This window comes from Canis aureus, chromosome 10, assembly GCF_053574225.1.
Source record: "Canis aureus isolate CA01 chromosome 10, VMU_Caureus_v.1.0, whole genome shotgun sequence".
NCBI classification, from domain to species: Eukaryota; Metazoa; Chordata; class Mammalia; order Carnivora; family Canidae; genus Canis; species Canis aureus.
Window position 1 is genome coordinate 56,049,664 of NC_135620.1, and position 27,519 is coordinate 56,077,182.

At 51.1% G+C, this 27,519-nt stretch overlaps 1 protein-coding gene across 2 annotated transcripts in view; it reads right to left on the minus strand.

Moving 5' to 3' along the window:
• Window positions 1-1,707: 1,707 nt before the first annotated feature.
• SHB (SH2 domain containing adaptor protein B) overlaps window positions 1,708-27,519 on the minus strand; it is a 140,042-nt gene continuing 114,230 nt past the window's right edge. The window contains exon 6 of one of the 2 annotated variants that reach the window (XM_077912598.1): window positions 1,708-2,552. In XM_077912598.1, coding sequence (XP_077768724.1) covers window positions 2,369-2,552 — 184 coding nt within the window. In that variant the 3' untranslated portion in view covers window positions 1,708-2,368. Of the gene's footprint in view, window positions 2,553-19,022; window positions 19,214-27,519 lie in introns of those variants that run through there. The other variant, XM_077912599.1, reaches the window with a different exon arrangement.

Here is a 27,519-nt window from a genome sequence, read left to right on the forward strand (position 1 = left end):
GTGGGGGAGAAAGCTATTTCAGGCCCACCCCCCCACCCCCAGCTTGAGGGGCTGCTCCCACCAACCCAACCTCTAAGTGGATCCTTGGAATCCAGTCTCCTTTGGCACTTCTGTTTGGACAAGTGCCAATTCCTCACTCATTTTCTCAAACACGTAAAAAGAGAGAGAGAGAGAGAGAAATGTGTATCACTCCAGGTACTTTCTGGCTTCAAAGGACATTTTGGAAAATGCAAAACAGACAAAAGGTCAGAATGGAGTTTTTGGAGACCAGACTCAGGCTCTGGCCTATGTGGTCATTATGAGGCAGCTTGGCATGTGAGGATCTGCAGGTGGGAGGGGTACCAGGATCCAGAGACAGCCAGGGAGGACCAGGGAGGATGGCCCAAGGTGTGGACTGGGCAGAAAGACCGGTTGCCAAGGAAACAGCTTTGGCCACAAACCTTGGAAGTTCACGGCAACCCCCTAAGGGGGCACGGCATTTAGTCCTGCTCTGCCTGGCTTCCCAGGCAGCTGCATCAAGTCGTTTCTCTTCCCTGGGCCTCTGAGACCGCATTGGAACAGCGTGCCTGAAGCACCTCTGAAGCCTGGGCAGCGCTGCATATCCAGAACTGCTGGTGATGTTCCAACTCAGCCCCTCCATTCCCTGCAGACCAGCTGGGCGGGTAGGAAGACGTGTGTGCTTGATCAAGAACCCTGAAACTCCTGCCGTATCTGCATCCCTTGTGCCTCTGTCAGTAGATGGAAGCCTATGTCATGCTGCTGGGTGGGGTTCTTCTATTTCTCGCTCTTTTTAAAAAGATTTTATTTACTTGAGAGACAGCACGCAGCTGCGAGGGGAGGAGCAGAGGGGCTGAGCGCGGAGCCTCATGCATGGCTTGATCCCGTGACCCTGAGCTGAAATCAAGTCAGACGCTTAACTGACTGAGCCACACAGGCACCTGGATTCTTCTATTTCTTCCACCAGCATTTAACCACAGCGCAGTGGTGGAGTGGGAGGGGAAAGAGGGGAACGTAAGAGCAACCTCACAGCCTTAGGAGGGTCTGCAGGTGTGGGAAGGTGTGTGGGAAGAATCTCTGCTCCAGTCTAGGACAGAGGAAAGGTAGAGGTGGAATGCGGGAATGTGTATTTTTATTTGTGGGCAAGCAGTGCGGATGACCAAGAGAACCCCATGTCCCCCGAGAGGTTGGGACTTGTCTTCCCCCAGGAGCAGAGTGACATCAAGGCTCTGTAGAGCCAAGGCACTGGCCATGGAGCCTGCCAACCTGGGATTGAGAGCCTCTTCTGCTTATGAGCTACGTGACCTAGTATAGGTTCCTCTTCTCTGTGCCACTCTTTCCCCCTGTTAAATGCCTCACAGGGTGGCACTGACCAGATGATGGGAGAGCCCTCTGCGGATTGCTGGGTGCTGTGCAGACTTGCCATCACTAGGCTGCTGTAGGCAGAGGGGAGGGCTTGGTTGTTGGGGCAGCACCTAAAGCTACCATTGCTGGGCCTGGCGGTGCCTTCCTGAAGGTTGGCTCCCAGGAGGCGAGGATGACCCCTCCGCTCCACTGATTGCTCAGCTTTGAGCTGGGGGCCCTGCCTCCCCAAGTCCTGTCATGCCGCACGTGCCCAGACACCTTGCTCTGGGAACGAACCCAGCGCTGCCCCCCTCAGAAGACCTTCTGTGGTGTATAAAAAGAAAAATAATAAAAAGGATAAGAATATATATTAAATGACTATTTTATTTACACACCCTATTCATAAATAATTGAATCCTCTTTGTGACTGCACAATGATTCCTTGAAGATCTCCTAATGATTACACGGAGGGGCTAAAAGTGGATTGGTGGACTTACATTTGTGTGTGACCATGTTCTCTCACGTATGTGCTTACACTCACACATACACACACACCAGAGGGGAGGCAGGACTACTGGGGTCTTCTGGGGTCTTGGAGAACCCGCATTTGTCTCCCAGCACTGGAAGAGGACCCGTGGGAAACTGTGCCCCCTCCCACAGGTGTGAATTTGTGACCGCTGGAGAACAAAGAGCGCAGCCCAGGGAGCTCCCGCCCCGCCCCTCGCCCCTCTGGAGCTGCTCTCCTTTGTTCATCCTGGAAGGCATCTCTTTGGATTTGCAAATATTTTAATTCACAGAAACTCAAGGAGGGGGTGGGGGTGGGGGCTGGGGTGGTGCGTTGGCTGTCCTTCTGTCTTTCTCCAGGCTTTCTCCAGCCCCCATGAGTGGCAACAGCATTCTAGAGACATGCAGTGGTGTGCTAGTACCATACACACGACAAATTGGCCGCGGCACGCAACAGTGGCCGGCGCTGGTGGGCGCCCTCCAAGTCTGGGCCCTGTCACAGAGCAGCGTGGGGCTGGTTCATTCAGAGGGTCCGCACAGCCACCGGGTAGAGGAGGGACAAGTGCTCAGCTCCTTTGATGGGCAGCTTTCTGGTGGTATAGTAGTGGATGACTTCTGGGACACTGTCGAACGGGGGGCTGTTCTGACCCAGAACATACTTCTCTTTGGTTTTGGCCAGTTTCATGTGCATAAAGCCCTGGTTGCTCCTGCAAACAAAATACAGAGGTTATTAGGATCTGCAGACTGACAAAGGCTGAAACAGGCAGGCCGCTCAGGACCAAATGAAATGCAGCTGCACCTCAGAGCTCCCCCAAGCCCAGCATGGACTAGGAACCAGCAACAAACACTGCTGTCGGAGAGTCTTCTGGACCTTGAGAGCTTCTGGAGGCTTCTTCAGGAAAACAAACCCTTAGACTTGGCTCCTTTTCTTATTGCTGATGCAGACAAGTATTTAAGCCTTACATGGCAGGTACAAAGTATGTTTAAGTCCCCAATTGCCTGACAAGTGTGCAGGACAGGTCATCACCCCCACTTTACAGATGACCAAATAGTGTGGCAGGGATGATAGGAGGGCTATTTTCCAAAATCTGTTGCTCCCCCTCATAGTATTCTAGGAAGGGGTATCACTGTCACTAGGAAGGGGTTGCCCAGCCAGGGACTACATTTCCCAGTCTCCCCTGCAGCCACTGTAGACATGTGACTAGATTTAGCCAATGGAATGTGTCGAGAACATGTGCTCTTCCTCAGCTCTGCCCCTCCACAGGCACTCTTGGTGCTTCCTCCCTCTGTTCACTGAACTCCTCCAAGGTCCAACCTGAATGTTTCGTCTGCCAGGTCTTCCAGGCTTCCACAAACAGGGCTCCTTCCTTCCTCTGACCACACTGAGCATACTCATTCCTCCCCCAGTACTTGCTTTGTTGAACTGCAATTACTTGTCTTCCCAATTCCCCCGAGAGCTTCACAGAGCAGGGCCCAGTCCCTGTGCCCACTATGCAATGGCATTTCCTGAATAGGGCAGTTCCTCGGGAGATCAGAGCAGAGCCCTATGCCCTGTGCCCCATGCAGCCTGCCAGCTACTTCTCGGATAGCAATGGTCACGCTGCCACCCGGCCCTAGCAGACCCCTCCCTCCTCCCACCCAGGTCTCTGGCCACATCGGATCACTCACTCCTGTCACAATCTGCCTTTGTCAGAGTCGCCTTTTTCTTGCCCACTCAGCTCCAAGCCTTTTGCTGCCTGCCACACCTGTAGAAGCTTGGTTTCCAAAACATAGTCTAATTTACCTTATGTTTGTCACTTAGTGAGAAAGCTGGTTCTCTGACCTCCTGCTGCCTTCTCTTGGCACTGAGAACTTGTGACCAGCCCTAGGGGCCTCGATTTCGGGACAAGGCCCAGCCCCCAGCAAGGCTGAACTCCAGCTCTCTTGCTCCAGCAGCTCCCAGAGGGGCACTGGAGGGCTTACACACATCTCTTCCAGTCAGGAGCGGGCTCCCCACGTTCGCCAGCGCCTACTCTATTAATGCATCAATTTGGACTCCAGGACCATTTTCAAATGGCAGAGCAAATGCTTAATGAAGTGCGGGCACTGAGCAATACATCTGCTCATAATAATGTATTTAGAGATGTCACCCTCAGTTTAAAGGAAATCGTTTGGAGAGCAATTATGTTTCAAGAGAGAATAATTCCTGTAAAGAACTAAAATTTAAATCAAGATTTTTTAAGGCTGACAATGTTCTAATTACAGAGCCTGTGGCAAGTTCTGCTCCTCAGTGAAGGGTCATTTCATTAGAGAATTGCCTCGACACATCTGAGAAGCAGGAGGCGCACGTGCTTCAGCTGTTAGAAAGGAAACGGTGTGCATTAAATGAAAAATGTATAGCCCCACTTAAGCGCAGACTAGCTACCCACCACACTGGAGAGATCACGGATATGTGCCTGTCTGGAAAGGATGTAATTGCTTGAACGAAGTGCTGAAAGTGTGTGGCGAAGGGAACTGGGACTAGTTACAAAGCTCTATACTCTTGTTGGAGACCACCTGCTCAGCTCCTCACCCAGAGGAGGGGGGCAAGGGGGCAGAGTGCAGGCTGGAGCTGCAGGTGAGTGACGGAGTGGGGTTGGGGGAGGGTGGGTTTGGCCTTGCACATCCATGTCTCTCTTTGTGAGCGGGTTGAGCAGGGTGGCGTTTTGGGTGCCAGACCACTGGGCTTTAATGTCTGTCACAGATCTATGGCTGGGTGCAAAGCATAGGATGTGTACGACGGGCTCACAGCAGCCAGCTGTGGGCCGAGTCAGAACGTGGCAGCTGTGCCGACAACGCAGGTATGCAGGAGGACCTGCAGGAGGAAGCTGCAGGAGGACCTCATTTCATTTTTAAGGTTAGGGAAAGAAACTTAATATGGTTTAATGGGACGTTTTTACAGTGGTTGTTCTTTTATTTTTAAGATTTTATTTATTAAAAAAAAAAAAAGATTTTATTCATGAGAGACACAGAGAGGCAAAGACACAGGCAGAGAGAGAAGCAGGCTCCTCACCGGGCGCCTGATGCGGAATTTGATCCCAGGACCCTGGGATCACGCCGTGAGCCAAAGGCAGATGCTCAACTGCTGAGCCACCCAGGCATCTCTACAGTGGTTGTTCTTAAAACATCCAGCAAGGGAAGTGGGCAGGGATGGTGAGAGGAGCTGATGGAGCCAGAGGCAGAAGCCAAAGCTGCTCTATTCCCAGGCCATGGGCTCAGAATGGCCACCAGGTTATTAGAAACTCCACGTTGAGGTCTCCCCATCAACAGACCTGGGCAGGGTAGAGCAGCCATTAGCACTTCCCTGAAGTGACTCTAGCTCTTGTATTTCTATACACACAGGTTTGTAACTCTGAGCTAGGCTGTGCTGAGGGGGCAGCCAGTCACAAAGTCCAGGGACTGTGGCAGAGGACTCCTCCCAGTCCATGGCATGACCATTCCCCAGCAGAGTTTGGATAAAGGCCCACGAGCTGGCTCTCACATGAGGAGCTCCCTGAAGGACTGGCCCTGCCTCCTGGGCTCAGGCACTCTACCCCATGGTTTGCTGGACCCGAGGCAGTCGGGTGGTGCTAGGCTCTGTCTCTGCCTCCACTGGATCTGTGGGGGAGGATAACTGGATGACTTCTGAGGGTGCTTGCTTCTGGACCTAAGGTCCTGGATTCCGTGTATAAAGTGTAAGCTGTTGCCCACTCCATGCTGGCTCCTTGTGGGAAGTGGCCTAGAGGAGGGGTCACGCCCCATTTGTACTGCTGCCCATGGTCCCCAGTCTTATTTTCACAGGGCACTGGCCCTAATGGTCTTCACAGCCAATGTTTCTTGAGCACTTCCTGAGATCCAGGCTGTGGGCTGGGCTCTGACGCTCAGGCAGGTGGTGGCCAACCCAGGCTCACACAGCCATCAGCAGCAGTCCTGCTTCCCTCCTTGGTGGGCCTTTCCCAGGGTCCATGCTCCTGAACTCAGTACCATTCAGCTCCAAGAGAGAATCCTACTTAGTCCTCAATACTCCACAGGAGGCCAGGCCAGGTGATCGGGGAGAGATATTAGACCCTGCACAAGTGACTTCTCGACTCTGGCCTCAGTCCTCAGGTGCTGACTGCACAGGGTTGATGGAGGGCCACAGAAAGCACAGGGCGGCACGGAATGGTCATCCAGGCATTGGGGATGGCCTGTCTTGACGGGTGAAGCCCCCAGCTATGGAGACAGGGTGGTGACCCATCACATGGGGTTGGCAGACTCTGAGAAGTGAGCAGGCTTGCTTTTTGAGACAATCTGTCAAACTCCGACTCATAAAAAGATCAGCTAAAACCTTGTCAACACACAGTCAAGAGATGTGTTGTAATAATACACCCTGATCAGTAGGTCACAAGGTCCCCGTGAGTGGGATGTTACCTAATGACAGCTAAAGATTTAAAAACAGCTGCAGGATGGCTTTAATGACTCCCAACTCAATACAGAAGACATCTAGCATAAGAAGAGAAAAAATTGGAATTTCTAGGGAGAACATACGGTGCTCCAGATAACCAGCATGCCCAGGGGCGCTATGGCTGCTCTGGATAGACCTTCTGGAGCTAAAAGCCGCCCGGGGACCATCTCCTCTCAACCTCTTGGGGAACTTTAGAGGATATTGAGCTTGGGAAGGGCAACATCCTGCCCAAGGCACACAGCAAGGTGGGGTGTAGTTGCCGCCAGAACCTGGAGCCCTTGCATCCAGGCCCAGGTGGGCCAGGTCCCAGGCCACGCTACCTCCCTGTCATCACTTCGGGAGGGCAGTGATCCCCGGGGAGCTTGGACAGGCCTCTGCCGCCTACCAGGCTCCTGCGTCAGTCCTGCCTCCTTTGATAGGACATCTTCCGAGAGCGAAGTCACAATTAAGGGTGTCTCCGGTGGCTGACCTGTCTAATGAGTCATGTAAGGCTGGGGGAGGCTGGGGGTGCTGGGGCTGTCACCGCTTTTAGATCACACATTAACATCACAAAAAGCACCTCCTCATCACCAGGATTATCAAACGTGCCTGGTGTGCCGGGGCCTAATAACAGGCCCCACCTCGTCTCATAATCACGGGCTTTAATAAAACATCACTCAGCCCGCAGCTGCCGGCCCGAGCAGGGTACAAGGCCTCACCTCTCGCTTTTAGACCTAATTGCTTGATGCATATTTCATGAAGAATCCTGAGTAATAGTTATGTTAAATCGTTTCTTTTCATGATGAAATGACTTAAAAATACTTGCATATAATATTTATGCAGAAGGCAAGGAAATTGCCTTTTGGGACCAGCATGTAGGACCTGGTTACAGGAATCCACACACAGTGAGGATCTTTGGTTCCCCTCTTCTGAAAGGTGGTTGGGAACTGCTCCCTTGACAGAGATGCCCCATAACAGCGGTCCTCAGCTCAGAGCCACCCTGGCTCCCCAAGGCACAATGAACAACACCCGTACTGCTGAAACCCCCAATGTGCGGTAGGCATGGAGCTGAGCTGTTGCTATATGTTATCTCATGTAGGCCCACAGTGATGCTGTTAACTTGGTATAACTACCACTGTATACATATGGGAAAACTGATGCTGGGGGAGGTTGTGTGCCAAGTCCCACAGGACCTGGTAGGGCTAGCTCTAAAGTCTATGTTCTCTCCTTAGCCTGAGGGAAGCATTCAGGAATCTGAAGCTACCACTGCAGGCAATCTCATTTTTCCCTGCACAGCCACCAATCCAGATGGATCCAGGTGTTAGGTGGGCCTTCGGACTTTTTCTGCTTGGAGACGTGGCTTCCCTGTAGCTCTGAGAGCTCCTAAGATCAAGAATCCTGTCTGCTCATTGTGACATTTCTCAGCAGGCCATGTCTCACTTACTTCTGGGCCCTCAGCACCTGCCTGGCTCATAGCTGGGCACGTGGTCCATCTGTATATTGTCTATCTATCTGTCCATCCATCCATCCATCCATCCATCCATCCATCCATCCATCCATCAGTTATTTAGTTGAGGGTCTGCCCTGAGCCACCAACAAGGCCCCATATATCCTCCCCTCTGGACTGTAAGCTCTTGAGGGCAGGCTGGTGGCAGTTCCACCTCATCTGTCAGTGTGGCCCAGCTAAAGTAGGAACTACTTCCCTCAAGGCCAGATAAAGTAGCTGTTTTGTCTGGGTAGCACTGGTCTTAGGACATCCAGTGAGGACCAGCTGAGCAAGTTTAGTGAGAGGGGCAGAGCCATGAGGAGCACCCAGAGGTTTACCCCTTTAGGGGGTCTAAAGTCATGCACCTCTCATGTCAGAAACAGAAGTCTCGCCTGAGGGAGGTCACAAGGAAGAATGGGTCAGGCCCCTCTTTCCTCCAATCCTTCCTGGGGTGACTAAGCCAGCCAGGGCTCCCTGCCCAGGCCTAAAACCAAACACAAATATGAGACAAGTTCTCTCCTAAAGCCATAGTCTACCTGGGCATTTGAAACACCCTCCACACATGTCGTAGTTCCCCTGCCCTCTGTGAGCACAATGCCACCTAGTGCTCACCCTCAGAGCCCAAGCCTCTGTTGAGGTGGAGATAGACACAGATGTTCATGCTGAATCTGGGGGGGGGGGGGGGGGGGGGTGCGGTTCTAAGCCCCACCCTTACACTGGTCCATTGTGACCCGTTGTGACCCTCGTTGTGACCCTCCGTGAGGGAGCTGGCCTGGAGGGTGATCATGAGTGAGATACCTCCTACAATTGTGGGTACCTAGCTAGGGTCCTGCAAAATGCTTGTTCCTGACATAACTCCCCCCCACAGTTGGCAATGCTGCCTCTGCAAGCAGATGGCTCTGTGATTCAGAAGGTCTGCTCCCCTCCTAACTTCTCTCTGACCTCCAGCAAGATGGGATCTTTTCCTGAGTATGCCTATAGAGACATTCTTATCACTATATCTGTGAGCAGTATGTAGCCACTCCAGAAACAATCCTGAGTGCCTGAAGAGAAGCATGCTGTAGGAGACCTGGGCCTGCTCTGGGACAGAAATATTCAAAACTCAAGTGCTGGGGGCCCTCAGGGGACAGGTACCTAGTTGCCATCTCCTGAGGGCCTACTGTGTGCAGGCGCTATAGCACCCGCAGATGCTGTGAACCTCGAGCAAAGGGCTCAGAGCCTGGCACACAAAGATGTACGACAATGTTAGTAGTCACCCTTGGTCCACAATTGGATCAACCTGTGGCCTCATGAAGACACTGGGAGGGTTGGGATTATCTGCAAGACATCCACGGCACAGCTGAAAAGACCAAGGGCCAGCGGGAGAAGCAACTTGCCCGGGTCACAGTGAGAGGACATCAGGGTGTTCCAAGCTAGAGGGCCAGGAAGTCAGTCGTTCTAGCTGTATGATGGGGTTTTCCAACTGCAATGCAGGAGTCAGAGGAGTCAGAGGAACGGAGGCTCCCTCCAGCTGAGATGGCTTAGGAGTCAAGGGAGCTCGGGGAAGGGGCTTCAAAGGTCACACGGCAAATACCTGCATGCCACCCACTGCCTTCCAAAATAGCCTTCACAGTGACAAGCCTAAGATGCACATGCCAAGTTATTGCGAATAAACGTTTAAATGTAAATGCTGCTGAGCCAAACGACTTGATTTATAACCAAATAATTAGACTTTCAATAAACGCATCAGCAGCAATTAGCCTTCCCGAGCAGCCCGGGCATTTCTCAAGCTCTAAGTTGGCGGCCCAGGGTGAGGGCCTTCAGTAAATCATGACAAAAAGCCAGCTCCAGGCAGAAGGAAAGCTGGCAGATGCCTCTCCCAGCAAACATGGAGAGGCATAAGGTTTGTTTTGTGCCACACAAAGCAGCAGGTAGGCAAAATGAATCCATTTTGGGCAATTTTCTCAGGAGAAGACTAACAAAGTTTTAGACAGGAGGATTTTAAGGATCAGGGCTGACAACAGAGAGGGCCTCCCATTTCTGGAGGTGTGAAAGCAGGAGGGTAATGAGGTGAAAGGCTGGGTAACTTTCACAGTCCCCTCATTTGGTACTCCTATAGGTCCTCAGGCTCAGCCAAGTATACATGAAAACTGCAAGAGGAGGGGTGGAGGTTGGGGTGAGGGTGACATGTGAAATGTCAGTGCTTTGGGAAGGGGCGAGAGGGTTTGCGTGTTTTGTTTCCCTCTTTACTTCTAATTGAGGACTTTACTTTCTTTTTTCTTTTCTTTTTTTTTAAAGATTTTATTTATTTATTCATGAGAGACAGAGAGAGGTAGAGACATAGGCAGAGGGAGAAAGAGGCCTCCTGCATGGAGCCCGATGTGGGACCCGCTCCTAGGACCCTGGGATCACGACCTGAGCCAAAGGCAGATGCTTTACCACTGAGCCACCCATGTGCCCTAGTTGAGGACTTTTCTAGGAACGTGAACATGTTTTTGTGTTTGGAACAGGTGGAGGTTGGCAGTGGTGGCTGGACGGGGTCAGATGCCTGAGTTCAAACTCTGATCCCACTGATGTCATTGGCTAGGCAAGTCCCTTCTCCCTGGGTTTCAGTGTCCCCATTTGGAAATGGTGGAGGAGGTCCCTTCAGCAATAAAGTTTTCAATGAGGGACATCTTGAGGTGGGTAAGGGCCACCCCAGCAGCAGCCAGGACTAGGATAAGACAGGATGGCTACACTCAATGCAGGAAGACAGACAAGTAGAGCACTGGGCACAGCAGATCCCCAGGCTTAGGGATGGGGATGACAAATGAAAAAAGCAATCCTAACACCTATGCCAACAGATGGACAGAACGTATTCACACCCAGAGCGGTGTCCATCTACTAGGACAGGTCCTTCCCAGCCCACAGTCTCCTTGGAGCAGTGGTTCTCCACTGAGGTGAGTTTATCCCTTCTGGAGAGTATTTGTCAACACCTAGAAACTCAGGTGCTGCTAGCATCTAAGTGGAAGCTCAGGGTGCTGCTAAAAAGCCTACAATGCATAGGACAGCCCCACAACAAAGAACAATCCAGCCCCAAATTCCAACAGCACTGAGGTTAAAGCCACATGCTATTTTCCAGTGCCGAAAAATCTGCATCTATGAAATAGGGATAGTGAATAGTGAGTGTTCACCCTCACAGTAGTTGTGAGAACGTCCTTGTGAATGAGTGCAAATGCTTGATATGTGTTAGCTCACCCAGTTCCATATTTAAGGGCTTGAGACACAGCACGGAATCTACCCAACAGCTTGGCTGCAAAGGGCTCCAGGCTGTTTCCAAGGACCAATCTCCCATCCTCCCCACAACCAGCAGATTGGCGGACATGCCACACTGAAGGAAGCTCCAGCACAGGGACCAGGCAGATGGTGGGCAAAGGCAGCTGTGGCAATGAGCACCAGTGGCTGAGGAGAGGACTCTGAGGGGCACAATAGTACCTAGAGGAGCTGAGCTGGAAACCTGGGGTGATCCAGGCGAGGCTAAGACACAAGGGGACACGGCACACCTGGGCGAGGAACGCAGGACAGCTCCCAAAGGAAGCACCACCTGTGGACTCCGGGTCCCCTAGACCTGGGTCTGAGACCCTGCCCTGCCCCTTTGGGCTGTGGTGCCCTTGGCCTCAGCTTCCTCATCTGCAAAATGGAGCTTGTACTCACCTCACCTGCAAGGGCCATCTGAAGTCTGAGCTGGGCAGTGCATGAGCAAGTCTGGCAGGTGCCGCAGCTCAGAGTTCTGACATGGCTTTGTTTCCACCCGCTCTGCAGGAGCCTGCATACAAGTTGCTGCCCATCTGGTTTGTCTTGCTGGCTCCATGCAGTCTGGGCTGAGCAGTGAACGTGTCTTCCCGTCTGTCTGGTCTATCATTCACACCCATGTTGGCAGCCTAGAAGCCATGGATGGCTAGGCAGACTCTGGCTGTGGGACCACCTCCTCCACCTGGGTACCCACCTGGCTGGGGTGGGAGGCCTAAGCTCTGGCCCAGCTCTGTCACCAGGTGACACTGGGAAGGGTGTTTACTTCCCTGACATCAATTTCCCTGAACATCAAGGGGTATTTCACAGCACTCTCAAAAGCACATTGTTACACACAGGGGTCCACATGAAAATGCAATAGGAAGGATGAGGAAAGAAGCTTCTGTGCTTAAAAAGTACCAGTCAGGGGCACCTGGGTGGCTCAGTGGGTTAAGTGTCTGCCTTCAGCTCAGGTCATGATCCTGGGGTTCTGGGATTGAGCCCCACATCGGGCTCCCTGCTGAGCAAGGAGTCTGCTTCTCTCTCTCTCTCTCTCAAAATCGTTTTTTTTTTTTAAATATTTTATTTATTTGTTCATGAGACACACACACACACACACAGAGGCAGAGACACAGGCAGAGGGAGAAACAGGCCTCATGCAGGGAGCCCGACATGGGACTCGATCCCAGGTCTCCAGGATCACGCCCTGGACTGAAGGTGGCACTAAACCGCTGAGCCACCCAGGCTGCCCTCTCTCTCAAAATCTTAAAAAAATACTGGTCATGTATGATCTATGGTATTTATTAAATACCTATGATGTGTATTGCTCTGTATTCACCATTTATTTCTGAGGCAGACGAGACAGCTAGCAGAGGCTTTTGAGACTACTTGGTTCCCTGCCCTCGTTTTACAGGTGCCTTCGAGGCCCAGAGAGGGGTGAAGGTTTGCTTCCCTTCACCCAGTGAATCAGGGGCTGGAATACCTCTATACCCATCCCTCTGCCAGATGTAGGGGATGCTTGGCCACTACCAGTAGCCTTTATATGCTCTTGTCAGCAAGGATGGGGTATGACAAGGTGGAGGCTGGGGACGGGGGAAGGGTGCAGACAGGAGCAGGATGCATCATCTCCCACACCCCGAATCTCATCCTCTTCCTTAAATTGTGGGGCTTGGCCCACTCTTCTCCCAGCCCACCTCCTGTCCTGGTGGGGGCCTCCTGTGCTAACTGACTGAGGGCATCCATTAGCATAGCAAGGAGGAGACTTGCCCACAAAGCACCTGATCCAACTTACAGTTTTGCTTCAAAAAAGAGAAAAAAAAAAGTAAAGAAAGAAAATCCAGGAGGGTCTTTAAAGACTAAAAGTTAAAACAGATCTATCTGCTCAGTGACCCTGTACCTAACTCGAGGGTATTTCATCCTCTTTGGCATCTCAGAGGGACACAGTTAACTAAGCCACCCAAACACCGTGGCCAAGGGCCTCTGCAAATCATATGAATGACAGTGGTTCTCAGTGGAGAAATTCTCAACAGTCCTTGGGATCTGGGCCTCAGTTTCTTCATCTATGAAATGGGGAATAGTTTCCAATGTTCCCTGAGGTCCACTGAAGGCAAGTGAAAAGAGCTCTGCACTGCATATTAGCTACCTGGTCCTGGCCCCAGCTCCTGCCCTCTCAGGCCTCAGTTTCCCCATCTATCCAATGAAGGGACAGGACTGGAGGACCCCCAAGGTCCCATAAACCTGTAAACCTTTGAAGCTTGGCACATGGGAGATGCTCACACCACATGAGGAGGAAAGAATGACTACTTGGATATCAAACAAGAGGATTTACCTTCCTTACAGAAGGCCCAGAGTCCCAGGGTTGGAAGAAGAGTGCAAGTTTCTCAAAAATAGTTTCTTTAGGTATGCCTAAGAATGCCCACCTCACAGTCCCTCGACATTTGTTAAACCTGGAGCTCCCTGGGCCTCTTGGAATCAGAACTGCCTTTTGTTGTTTTTAAAGATTTATTTAATTATTTGGGGGGGGGGGGGGGCAAAGGGAGAGAGAATTTTTTTTGTTTGTTTTTTTGATGTTCAATTTGCCAACATATAGTATAACATCCAGTGCTCATCCCATCAAGTGCCCCCCTCAGTGCCCATCAACCAGTCACCCCATCCCCCCCGCCCACCTCCCCTTCTACTACCCCTTGTTCGTTTCCCAGAGTTAGGAGTAGAGAGGGAATCTTTGCTAAACTCTTTTCTAGTGTCTGCTGACCTCCTGAGGCCACCTCCTCCCACGTTCCAAAGGATAGGATCTCATGGATGTGCAAGTGTCATCGGGTGCAGATAACATTCACTTCCGGACCAAAACCAAAAGGGGTACCAGGTCCAAGAACATTAAGAAACAAAGGCCACTGGTTCTGGCTATACTTGGAAAGTTTGCAAATGCAATTTTGAAAGGTCAGTCAACCCTTAGTAATCTGGGCTCTGGAGGGCGAGTCCTCTCGTGTTGGGCACTCGTTCTGGCAGCTTCTTGACAACGTCTGTCCACAGGGTGGAGAATTTTCTCGAAATTAAATCTCCAGCTCTTTGCTCCCTAATGAAATTGATTTCTGCCTTGATACACAACAAAGCTTTCATTTTATTATTTGGCCAGGATTTGACCACATTAATTATAGTTTTTTTTTTAGCATGGCTGCAAGTAATTGGGTTCCAAAAAGTTACTTACTATGGAACTGATTGCTTTTTAAAATCACAACTCCTACAAAAGTAAAATAGTCAACCCTCGTTTCTTCATAGAATGCTTTAGTTCAGATTAGAACAATTCAAGATAGATAAAGTATTTTTCTGGCCTGAAAAATATGAACTCCAAGTGGGATTAAGCTAACATTTGAAGACTGTGGCTCTGAAATCTGGGTGTGCCCAGATCACTCAATCTCATGCATATGCCGCCTCAATGGTTTTATCCTTGCTTGTGTCAGAATTCCTACGCTTCCCCACATTTTCAATCAACATTACTGGTATAATTCTGCTTGCCTTGGAGGACACTCTGCAGAGGCCTGTTTCAACCAATTTCTCCTAGGTACCTGCGACTGCAAAGAGCCTATTGGGCACTGTGTAAACACATTTCTTACTGGGATGCTATGTCCCGTGTGGGTGGGGTATACACCTTTAGTGTCAAGTGGAGATGGCGGGTACACGGCCTGCCCTTTGGCAAAGCAGGAGATCAAAAGAATGAAGAACTGGGAAGGTGGAGCACTGGCATGGCCACAGGTAAGTCCCATGTCTTGTGAGTTCTTTTCCTTGAGGGCAAAGTGTGGATGCTGTAAAGAGCCAGAGAGAGCTGACTGGGACTTCACAGTTTTTTATAAGGCATATGTCTATCCATCTGGTCACCTGGGCCAGGGTTGGGGGGTGGGCAGGATGATGTGATCGGGACAACTGAAAACTACTTGGGACCATAGGACGAAGGGATGCTGCAGAGACTTCTCTTCTAATCCCAAATCTAAGTAACCATCCTTCTACTTTGCTGATAACTTCTCAATAAGTTTTCATCTTCCACAGTCCTGATCAAATGCCACCTCCTCCAGGAAGCCTTCCAAGATGCCCTGGCCAAACTTAACTTTCTTCCTCCTTCACTTATTCTCTGCCACATCTCCCTATAATATCATAGTACTCCCCTCCTGCTTGTCTCCTTGCCCAGACTACCAGTTTAGAGTCTAACATGTCTTTGTCTTCCTGTCCAGTTAAAGGCCTAGTGCAGAGTAGGAACACAGCAGTGATAATCACACTGCTGACTTGTTTGTTGGCCCTGCCCTGGAAATCTGTGGAGAATGTGGCTGGCTGGTTCCCACGCTGGTTGAGACCATGAACAGCGTGTGGATGTTCAAAAGGAAAATAGGGGAAAAAAAAAAAAAGTTCTAATTAAAGCATTTCTAATAAGCTGGCTTTGCCAAACCAATTGTTTCTGATATTCCTCTTGGGTGAAGTAATCTTAAAGAGAGAGAGAGAGAGAGCATTAAAAGTGGCAGAAATCACCCCTGGCTGGAAAGGAGATGGTGACTGCTCACTAGGGAAGCTGCCCAGGAAAAAGCAGGTTTGAGGCACTAAGGACCAGAATGGGGAGGCCTCCGTCCCAGCAAATTGAAGGGTGTGCATGTGTATGAATGTGACACAACACACGCTCAAGCATAGCAAAACATCCATTTTTATAGTTTTAGCATTTGAACTGTGGGAGCAAAGATAAGAGCTATAAAATCTGACATCTGATTTTATAAATCTGCCTCAAATACCAAGAATGTTTATGCAGAAAATGGGAGAAGAAAATACAGTGCTGTGGGGCTTAGAGGGTGACAGCACCCGGCCTCTGTCAGTGATTTGCCATAGGACTCCGGGGAGGTCTTTTTCCCCCATCCCAAAGCCAGGGACTTGACCCGGATGATTCAAGACCTTTCTGATTCTAAGGCCCTGACGGTATCAGGAACAACAACCCTCCATTTTGGGATTTTACTGTATGAAGCTATTTGCTTCAAGCCCTGCCAAATGCCTCTAGGTAGGAGCTAATCGTATTTCCTCTGGGGGCCTTGGAGTTATTTACCTAGTTAGAAGCAAAGTAAGACCACAATACTTTCCTGGGGCAAGCACTGAGGCTCTGCAAATAACCCCACCTGCATTAGCACAGCCTCTAAGTTTACAGTCCGTTTTCCTTCCTTCTACTGTGTTCCTGAGCCTCAGGGCTCAGGAGGCTCAGAGCTGTGAAGCCACCTGCTGGGTGACCCTCATGCAGCTCATGCAGGTGGAAACAGTAAGATTCAGGCCCTGGTCCTCTGGCCCCCTGGCTGCATCCTTCTCCATGTTGCTGCCCCTTCGCTGATGGCAGATATGGGATCTGTATCTGTTACCATGGCTGGTCCCTGCAGCACCCATATGCCCTCCCCAAGTCCCCAACCAACCCATTCCCAGATGGCTTTTGCAAAAATATTATTAAATAAGTCATATTAACAAGATGTTAGAAATGTAATTGGAAAGAAATGTTTTTCTCATTTGGAGAGACCACCTAGTGGCTCAGAAGAGAAGCTGTCCTGGGGCACGAGAGGGTTCCTGGCGACAGACGGGCAGTTGGAATGCCTCCCCTGGCGGGTGAGCCACACAGGCAGATTTACGCGGGCTGATATGAGATAATTAAAAACCAGCTGGAAATGTAATCGGGGTGGCTCAGATGCTGGAGGGGACCTGGGAGCTCTCAGGGGAGCAAAAACTGCATGCTTGGCTGGGAGGGGAGATGTGGCAGGTCAGAAAGGGAAACCCTAGCCTGTCTGTGGGCAGGCTTGGCACTGGTAAGCCAGCAGGGGCTCTGGAGAATGGGCTGGCAGTGTGAATGCAGGTGCCTCTTGCCTCTGGGTTCTGAACAGCAGTGGAAAGAGGGCAGCTGGGCTAGGGAGAGCATGTTTTCCTGCTTTTTAAAACTGACCGTTTCAGATCCATGTTGCAGCTGGCGATACCACCACGCACCAGTCATTCAGAAATCTGGATGAGGTCCTGACTCCTCCCTGCCTTTTTAAAAAATATTTTATTTGACAAAGAGAGAGAAAGAGAGAGAGAACACAAGCAGGGGGAGCAGCAGAGGGAAAGGGAGAAACAGGCTACCCTCTGAGCAGGGAGCCCAGATGAGGGGCTGGATCCCAGGACCCCAGGATCATGACCTGAGCTAAAGGCACTTAACCGACTGACTCCTCCCTCTTTCTCACGGTCATCAGTTACACCACAACAGGTCTTCCTTTCTACTCCCTCAGCCCTAGTCCCCCTCAGCAGCCAGCCTGCACTCCTGATCCGCCTTCCAGACACATCCATGGTCAGATGGGGCTTCTGTAAATCTGTCTTGCCAGCTACGGAGACCACCGTTGTCTCTTGTGAGCTTGCCTCAACCTCCTTCTCTGCCACCAGATCCCCAGATGCTCCCAGCTTCTGCTGCTTGAGAGTTGGACCCAAAGAAGAAACTGAACTCCACAGCTAAGTCATGTATCCTAACACTGTCACTTCAGAGCCAGAAAACCCCCAATGTATTCAGGCTCCCACCAGCTGAGGGAAGTAGCCTTAGGATCTCTGGCCTTCTACATGTCACCTTGGGGAAGATGCCTGGCAATGGGCTTGTGACCCAGGTCTTGCTCAGTAACTCCGGCTATGGTCCTAGGGCTACAGACACCTGCCTGGGCCCTGGCTGGGCTTCTTGGGCCCAGCTGGAGGGGAAGGCTTGGGGGTGTTTCTGCTCAGAGAGGGTCCACAGGGCAGAAAGCGGGCACTGGGCTGCACTAAAGTCCAACTCTTCACTCACTTGCAGTGACAGAGTGAGCCTGCTGCTGCATGTGTAAGACAAAGTTAATCCTTCCTGCCCTTCTAACCACATGCTAACTACCACGGTGGGATGGCTTGATATTTTTAAGTATCAGGTGCCCTGGCATGTATCACCTCACTTTAGCATTTCCACAACCCAAACCTAGGCCCCACAGTGCTGAAAACGTCAACTGCAACAGGGCATCCACTCAAGAAAGAAAGGAGTTTATGACTCATCTGGTGTCCCACAGCTAGACAGCACCTGGGCCAAGATTTGAACTTGGGTTTCCTGGGCCTGAGCCAGAATCACCAAAGCATCATGTGTAGAATGAAGGAGAGGTGCCCATTTTAAGGGCAGCATCCTTGAAACTGTGTTATCACTGGCAGGGCATATTTTCCCAATAATGTTGAATACACGGAAACCTCTACTATCCCTCCCCCAGTGCCTTTCGATGTATGTCCTTTCATCCTGCGAGGTATCTGCACTCTGAGGTTCACTGTTGTCAGTTCATCTCCTGCAAAAAGCGTTTGAGGTACCTCTGTTTTGCCTACAGCAGCAGCTCCTAACTGGCATTTCCTTTAAACTTTCTGGAAGGAGAAAGTACACTGCACACTAATTGAGCAGAAAGTTCTTTTTTCCTCCATCAGCCTGGAAAGGATGTGAAATCCTCCATATAGTGAGAGCAAGGCACAGACCTCCCCCAACTCTAGCCCTGTCCCTGCTGCCCTCTGTCTCAGCCTGACTCAAATGCTGCCAGAAAACAGGGCCTGGCCAGGAAGCCAAGAGATGGGCAAGTTCCTTTATCTCTCTGGGCCCCAGTTTTTTCTGTATAGGGCACCAAGCCAGGCGATCTAAAAGAGCTCCTTTTGGGGCCACCCGGATAGCTCAGTTGGTTGGGTGTCTGACTTTTGGTTTTGGCTCATGGTCTCAGGTCGTGAAATCATGCCTGTGTGGGCCTGCATGCTCAGTGTGTGTGTGTGTGTGTGGGGGGTCTGCTTAAGATTTCCTTCCTCTGCCCCCCACTCTTCATTCGTGCATGCTCTCTCTAAAATAAATAAATACATCTAAGAGGGGAAAAAAGATCTCTGTTCTGTAAATCCCAATATTTCTGCTTAGTGTACTCAGTGCAGAGCTGCTGCCCTGGCTTGCCACAAAAATGCTTCTCCATGAGAAAATGAGGAAATGCTTGTTTTTTTTTTTTTTTTTGAAGATTTTATTTATTTATTCATAGACACACAGAGAGAGGCAGAGACACAGGCAGAGGGAGAAGCAGGCTCCATGCAGGGAGCCAGATGTGGGACTCGATCCCAGGTCTCCAGGATCACACCCCAGGCTGCAGGCGGTGCCAAACCGCTGCGCCACCAGGGCTGCCCCAGGAAATGCTTGTTGAGGTGTCCATCATCTTCAGCTGGGAGATCAAAGAGGTTGAGTGACTTACACAAGGTCACACAGCCAGGAAGAGGGCACCATGAATTTGACTCTAGCTCTGTGTGATTTGAAGTCTCAGTCATAATAATGCAGGGTTTTGAGTTACAGCCTGCATAAACTCTAAAATCCCACCCTAACAAAGAGGAGGGGGTGTGGGGGTGGACAGAGACTTCTAGGCCAGACCCAGATAATCCATAAGGCTTTGGACAACCTGAGCTCTTTCCTCAACTTGTAGTCTCTCTAACAAAGACTGCAAGTTACCACTTACTAACTGAGCACTTACTGCATGCTGGGCACATAGAAGTGCCTCACACATATTATTTTTTCACTAATGTATCTATAAAACCCATTTTACAGATGAGAAAATGGAGGCTCAGAGATGTTAAGATTCTCATGCCCGAGACCACCTTGCTATTAAGAAGGCAGAGCTGGTGGGGCGCCTGGGTGGCTCAGTTGCTTAAGCATCTGATATGATCTCAGCTCAGGTCTTGATCTCAGGGTCGTGAGTTCAAGCCCTGTGGTGGGCTCTACGCTGAGTGTGCAACCTGGGGTGGGGGGGGAGGTTCAAGAGGCGTGTCTTCTGCTGCACAGAGAGCTGCCTCTCTTGGGGGCAAGAGAGGATGCTGGTGATGCGATATATTTAGTAACTGTGGATTGGAAAGTAGGAAGCTTTTCCTCCTGTGCTGTTTCCCCAGCATGGGTAGCACCTAACCCTGCCCACTCACAGCTACCTGAATCCTCCTTGGACCATGTCAAAGCCTCTCTTCCCTTCAACCCTCAAACACCACCGTCACGTTCTGGCTGACCCTCAGCTCTTTCTTCTGCACGCCCCTCCTCCTCCAGCCTCAGAGGGCCCCTCTCATTAGAGCCAGGCAGGCCTGTATGACCCTGCCCTCCTTTAGGCCTTGCTGTCAGGAACAGGGCTGGGGAAAGGACCACTGATGAAGGAAGTCCAGGCATTCTGGAGCTGGGGTCATGCAGTGCAGAGAGCTCCACAAGCATGGGGAGGCCCTGGTGTGGCCGGGGGGACTGTTCTGGGGCTCACCCCTGGGAGCAGACAGCTACCCTGAAGTACTGGGAGCCTCAGATGTTGACCCAAGGAGGGGTGCTTCCACGGTAGAGGGAAATGAAGTCTGTGCTCCTCGCTGAAGGCCAAAGAGTGAGCAGCCTTTCCTCACCCTCCACCCCCTCCTCACCCTGCAAACCTTTATTATTTCTTGCTCCTGGCTGTCAGCAGCAACAAACTAAGATTAATCACTCGCCTGCCTGCCCAGACCCAGACATGCCTACCGTTTGAAAACTCTCTCTCCTTTACTATATAAATCAATGGAGAGAAAAAAGAAAAACAACTCTAACAGCAATGTGCCCCCAACACCCCTGGAATGCAACCTATCTGCTCCTCCTGGCCAGGCTACACCTACTGCCCTCCGCTGGAGCCCCAGGAAGCATTTGTTGATGGAGACTGGCTGCCCAGCAGGCAGCACAAACCTGCAGCTCAGAGCAGGAACCAGCCTGGTATCCTTAAGCAATTTAAGCAATCAGAGCAGGAGGCATGTTCTTGATAGATTGTCCCACCTCCTTCTCCTCTATTTGGGGGAGGTGATGTGGCCCAAGTCTTCCCACCATCTTTGGAACCTAGGGGAAAGACACCTCACCCTAACTGTGTGAAGCCCTTAACCTGGAAGTGAATTTACTAATCAAATCCCAGACCTTTATTCTGTGGATGCAGGGGACAGACATTCACCCAAGCATCCAGGAGCAGATACGCCAGGACATGTCCCCAGGGCTTCTGACCTAGCACAGCACTCTGTCCTCCAATGTCTAAAAGCTCTGGGAAAATGGAGGAACAGAGACGGGCATTATACTGAGCATCTGCTGTGGGCTGTGCATTGGGGGAACCTGCAGAGCCACGTTACTTCTTGCAACAGCTCTATGAGAGTGGTCTATGTGGTTTTCCAGGCAATGATCAGGGAATTAAAGACACTTGCCTAGCATCACACAGCAGGTAAAAGATGGAGCCAGGATTCAAACCCAGGAATCTCTGACTGCAGAGTCCATGATCCTCCTTTTACATCTTGAACAGGGCTGCCCTGGATCCCCCGCCCCTGGGATGCCTGCCTCCCAGCCTCTTGGGACTACACTAGCCTGAGTGGAGTGTTTGTGGGCACGTGGAGGCAAAGAGGGGTTCGGGAGGGCAGAGGGAGACACAAGTGGTGGTCTTTCCTTGATAATACTCACCTGGTTCACTAATGGCTCTAGAACACACCTCAGAAGACATGGCTGTATCTTGCTCAAATCCTCAAGAACATCCCCTACCTTAGAGCTAGAACCCCAATTCCTCAGCCTGGAGACCAGCATCCTATGAAGTGTTATTTGTTGTTCTTACACAAATCTGCACTTCCCTGCCCATCTATAGAATGTCCTGTTCACCCTCCAAATGCCCCCCCCCCCCCCTCGGGTGCCTTCCTCTTTCATAGTCCCGAGCCTTTTCTTTCTTTCTTTCTTTCTTTCTTTCTTTCTTTTTTTTTTTTTTTTTTAAGATTTATTTATTTATTCAGAAAGAGAGAGAGGCAGAGACATAGGCAGAGGGAGAAGCAGGCTCCATGCAGGGAGCCCGACATGGGACTCGATCCTAGATCTACGGGATCACACCCCAGGCTGCAGGCGGCGCCAAACCGCTGCGCCACCAGGGCTGCCCAGTCCCGAGCCTCTTCTATCTTGGGTAGGCCTAAGCAGTCCTGTTAGTATGAGTTCCAGATATTCCTCTCCTCTCAGGCTATGAATTCCTAGAGGGCTAGAGTCCAGTCTAGAACTGATACTGAATGGGGCAGAGCTTATGGGGTGGAGGGGTGGGGTGGGGTGAGGAAGACCCCTGAATGATCAAGTTTGAGTTGCAACCTGATGGAAACAGGCCAGACCCCAGAAGCATCTCTTAAGGTCAGAAACTGGGCTGCATTTGCAAAGGTGCTGTGAAGTTTGCCTCCAGGGATCTGAAAGCTGAAGGCCCCTTTGTGGGGGTTCCTTGGGGCCATGTCTCCCACTGGGGTTGGGATTCTCACTGCCTAAAGAAAGCTGGGGCTGGGCTCTTGTCAAAGGAATAGTGGTGTCCCCATGAGGACTTTTTTTTTTTAAGATTTTATTTATTTATTCATGAGAGACCCAGAGAGAGAGAGAGAGACAGACAGGGCAGAGACATAGGCAGAAGGAGAAGTAGGCTCCTCGCAGAGAGCCTGATGCAGGACTCGATCCTGGACCCAGATGTTCCACTACTGAGCCACCCAGGCGTCCCAAGGACTTTTTTTTTTTTTAAGAGAGAGAGGGTGGAGAGGGGCAGAAGGATAGAGAGAATCTTTTTTTTTTCTTTCTTTTTTTTAAAAGATTTTGTTTATTTATTCATGACAGACATAAAGGGAGAAAGAGGCAGAGACACAGGCAGAGGGAGAAGCAGGCTCCATGCAGGGAGCCTGATGTGGGACTTGATCCCGGGACTCCAGGATCGCGACCTGGGCCAAAGGCAGGCGCTAAACCGCTGAGCCACCCAGGGATCCCCAAAATCTTAAGAAGCCTCCACGCCTAGCATGGAGCCCAACACGAGGCTCAATCTCACGATCCTGAGATCACGATCTGAGCCGAAATCAAGAGTCAGACGCTTAACCAACTGAGCCACCTCGTGCCCCTGAGAGGCCTTAAGTGCCTCTGTCTGTCCGTTCCCAGGGATAGGCATCTGAAAAGGGGAGCCCTGGCACTACCCTGCCTCCCTGCCCCCAACAGCTGCAAACCCTGGTCTTTGAAGTCCTATTTCCCTCATCTTGTCCAGAGTCCTTTGCAAAAACTCATGAAAGCGGAACTTGCAAAAAGTCATTCGTAGTCCAAAGTGCCTGAAGAACCCTTTTAATTTGATTTTTCAAGACTTTTTATCCCTTTCCCCGCCTGCCTTTCCAGACAGGAAGCTGTTAGAGTGTGGTGTTTTCTTGCCAATATGTAAAGGCTCAACCCCTTGCTTCCCAGAGGCTGGCGTGAGTGTTCTGAAGGCCAATGTGTCTGTTAGCAGCTGAGAGGGAGCCTAGGGGCATGCTATCCCCCCAGTCAGGCTGGAGAACAGGGGAAGAGATAGAGAGTTCTGTAAGGAGGAGGGGATAAGGGCAGCATTCCAAATCAGCTAGACAGACACATCCACAGGCGGAGGTGTCTGCCAAGGAGGGGATCTAGGGCAGTGGGGTGGGCAGCACAGGTGCCATCTTGGATTGCAATGAGTGCAGGAAGCTTGTGGTGACAGATGACTGGCAGCCTAGGCCCTTCCCCCCATAGTGGGAAGCAGTCACCATCTCTTGTCAGTGTGATCAATGGTCAGCTAGGTAGCCTGAGGTCAATCATGAATCCCCTCTAGGTTGCAGTCTCCCCATCCATGAAGCAAACAATGGACTAGATGGGCCCCTACGGTTGCCTGATCGGATTGGGAGTCTGTGGCCTCTACTGTAGTCTTGGAAGTTCATTCAGCTGCCTTTTCCCTAAAATGAAGAGGATGGGGCCCTCTGTCCTAGCCACCCGGTGGGGTTGTCGTAGGGCAAACACACAGGCCTTCTAAAACGTAAGGTGCTGTGGATATGCAGGGAGATGGGGTCAGGAAGGTGGATCCCTGAGAGCGGATCCTGCACTTTAGTGGCTCCATCACTAAAAATTGACTCCCCACTCCTTTGTGAGGCACAAGACCCACCAATGGCTTTTCTGTATCTCCAGGGTTTTGCCTGGGCTGTCCCCTCCACTTGAGGTCCCCCCAGGCATCCCCGTCTGGAAACCACTTATCCTCTCTTTAAGGCTCAAGTGCATCAGCAGCTTCTCCTAACCTAACCCTCTGTGGCAGGGACTGCCCACTCCTGTGCCAACTCTGTGCAGACCTGCATGTGACAAGACCAGGCTGAAGGGGCCAGGCTGTGAGCTCCTGAGACCTCCTCCTGTGACCCGAGCTGAGCTGTTCTCGTTTCAGCTCTGTGCTGCCCTGCCCAGTGCCTGGTACAGGGGGCTCTGAGAAAAGGAGAGAAAGGGTGGAGGGCCTGTTTTCTAGGCCAGATTCCCCCAAATCCTTCCTCTACTCTAGAACATCCTCATGGCAAGACCCAACGTTCACATGAAAACATAGCTGGAATTCCAGTGTCAATTCGCACCATGCTCCTGACAACACCATGCAAAGAGAATGTCAATCCTACCCTGCCCCCACTACACAGACCTTGAGGATCTGAGAGACTTTGCACCTCACACTGTGGCTGGCAAAGCTGCCGTTGGCCCCAAGGAGCCGTGACGTTCAGTACCAGGGTCATTCCATTTGTGGTCAAGGTGATTAATGTCAGGTATCACAGGTGCCCTAGCTGGCACCTGGACTGGTCATCATGAACTACAGCCACTCTGAGAAGCAAGCTCACCTCCCCCTAACAGGCTGCCTTGCCCAGCCACAGGATGGCCTAGCCCATCTCCTCAATTCTGGGCTTCTTCAAGGGAAATCTGACCACGTGAGACCACTTACCTGGCTTTTGGGATCTCATGGCTCTAGAGAAGCATGTAAAACTAAACCATAGCATATGTGGACAGAACCTAGTCATCTACACTCAGGCCTAATGGCAGTATTCTTATCTGGGGTCCTGGCACAGGGCACTGGTCCTCAATCTTCTCCACCTGCTCCCTGGCCTGTGAGGTGTAGGGGATCTGGCCAGAGTGCTCCGCAGACAAAGGGAGGCTGAATCCATGGACACAGGAAATCCAGGGAGTTAGAGACACCTTGATGTCAGAGGTAGAGGATCTTTAGCAGCCATCAAAGTCCCACTGAACAGATGTGGATGCTGAGACCCAGAAGGACGGAACTTGGCCCAAGGTCACACAGTAAGCAGTGATTGATAGTCAGGACTCCTGTCGAGAACTCCGGAAATAGGTCCTCCTCTCTGCTGCCCTTAAAAATAGCCTTTAATGAAACCACAGGGGCAATCTGGGGCAGGGTGGGAATAACAGAAGATAATGTTTACACTGCACTGGCTGAGCTAGAGAGGCTTTCTCTCTGTAAGAAGAGCATCCTGTGCACAGAAAGAGCTCAGAAAAGTGCTGTGCCTGCAGGGTTGTAAGGCCATGGAGTGGGGAGGCCTGTCCCTTGCTTTCTCCATTGCATGCATCCCTGAACCCTGGACTCCAAGCCTGTTACCATGAAAACAGAATCATGCTGCTGTCCATCCTTCAAGTCCTACTACCCAGGGAATGGTGTACACTGGGGATGAAAAGGAATTGTGCTCTTGAGGCTGTGATGGAAATATTCTTCTACAAATCCATCTGAGAAGTGAATTTTAGGCTTGTTTGCATCACAGAGGGCATGTTTTACAGGAGACTGGGAAATGGATGCTGTAGTATCATGGTCTGGCTACTTCGGCAACTGGCTTGAGAATTCCTTATAGGGTCCCATGTTGCTGCCTCAACTGTGACATATCCTGGGTACTCAGGAGGTCACAGTTCCCTTGCAGGCAGAGCTGTGTCGGGGTCACCACTGGGCCCCAGGGTCCAGTGGGGCCTGCCTGGTGCAAAGGCTCAGCCGTTGCCCAGTGAATAAACAGGAAGCTTGATGGGGCCTGGGCCCTCATGGAGAATTACTGGGCCTGGTTTGGAGTGCTCCATTCCCCCCTTCCTGGGGGAACCAATTAGTCATTTTGGGAACATTCCTCTGGCCAGGCCCCAAACAATGGGATTCCAGGAGAAAAGAGAGTCACAGAGGAACTCAGAGTGTGAGCATGAGGAGTACTGCACTGAGGAAGCCCAGGGAGTGATGAGCAAGCTGCCTTGGTCAGCATGGAAGGGCAGCACGGAATCCCATCTCTGATGTTATCTGCTGCCTTTACCTCTTCCAACCCTGAACAGCACCATTCACTTTAAGGTGGGAAGGTGAAACTCTGAAACAATCACTGAAGAACACCTAGTTTGCTAGGTTACCTTGGACAGTGAGCTAGGAGTAGTAGCTGAGGACCTGCTGGTCCCTGTCAATGTGGCCAGTGGTGTGCACCTGTCCCCCACGGCCACCCTCTCCTCCGTCCATGATGGGCCTCTAACTTTGGTCACTCCCAGCCCAGCCTCTCAGCCCAGTTCAGTATTGAATTTTTCTCAGCTGAGATAACCAGACTGACTCTAATAAAGCCAACGGGTCTGACAGTGGACAAAGAAGTACAGGTGCTATTTGTCCTGAGTGCCCTCCCAGCTGCTTAGAAATCCCCTCCATGTTCTCCCTAATGGCGGTCATCCAGCCCTAGTTGCACACCTCCAGTGGTGAGACACTACCTCTTGAGACAGCTTCGGATGGATCTAATTCTTGATCAGTTCTGCCAGAATTCTAACTTTCGCTCTCACTGAGCTGGAATCTGCCCGCCCTTAACTCCCATCTGGGGGTTCCCAACCACATCTGTTCCTTCTGCCCTGACAGTCCTTGAGAGATTCGCGGTTCCCACCATATTTCCACACATCCTCTCTTCTCCAGGCAGACCTCTAGTACCTCTCCTTGCTGCCCATGCACTGTAGCTTGTCATGGTCCCTCTCGGAGCAGAGCCCAGAGGACAGGGTGGGGTCAGTCCTGAGCAGAGAGTGCAGGCCAGACCCTCCCTCCTTGGCTGCACTGCTGCTACCATCTACATGGCTGACAGTCACCCCACAGCAGGCTTTTCTCTATCACATGGCCTCTAAGAACAGCAGGTAGAGCAGAGAGAAGCCAGGCAGAGGGCCTCACTGTTCCTGGTGGTCTGTGCTGGTAAAGAGTCTGGGTTTCTTAAACTCCAATTCTGACACTAACTCTGGGTCCTTGGGAAATCTCTCCTCTCTCAAGGCCTCAGTCTTCCCATCTGTAAAATGGGTTTTAGACCATTTGTTGGGTCCCATTTGGTAACAGCAATGAATGATGAAGCTCTCAAGCAAAAAAACCCTTTTCTTATTTCAGGGCTATCTATCTCAACAGTGATGTTTCATGGGTCAGAAACCCAACTGTTTACAAAGCAGCCACAGATGATAACACCAGCAGGATTCTTCCTGGCTCTCCCAGCACTCCTCAGACCCTCTGCAATACACACAGAAATCAAATCTGCCCAAACAACAGCCTGAACACAGAGAAAGGCTGCCATTCCCACAGTGGCAGAGGGGCCCCGTGGAGAGTCCAACAGCTGGTCCTGAATCCTGGTCCTGCCCCTTGAGCCTGCCAAATCCCCCCTCTGAGCCTCAGTTTCCTCATTTGCAAAACGGGGACATTATGTTTCTCATCAAAGGACTGTTGTAGGG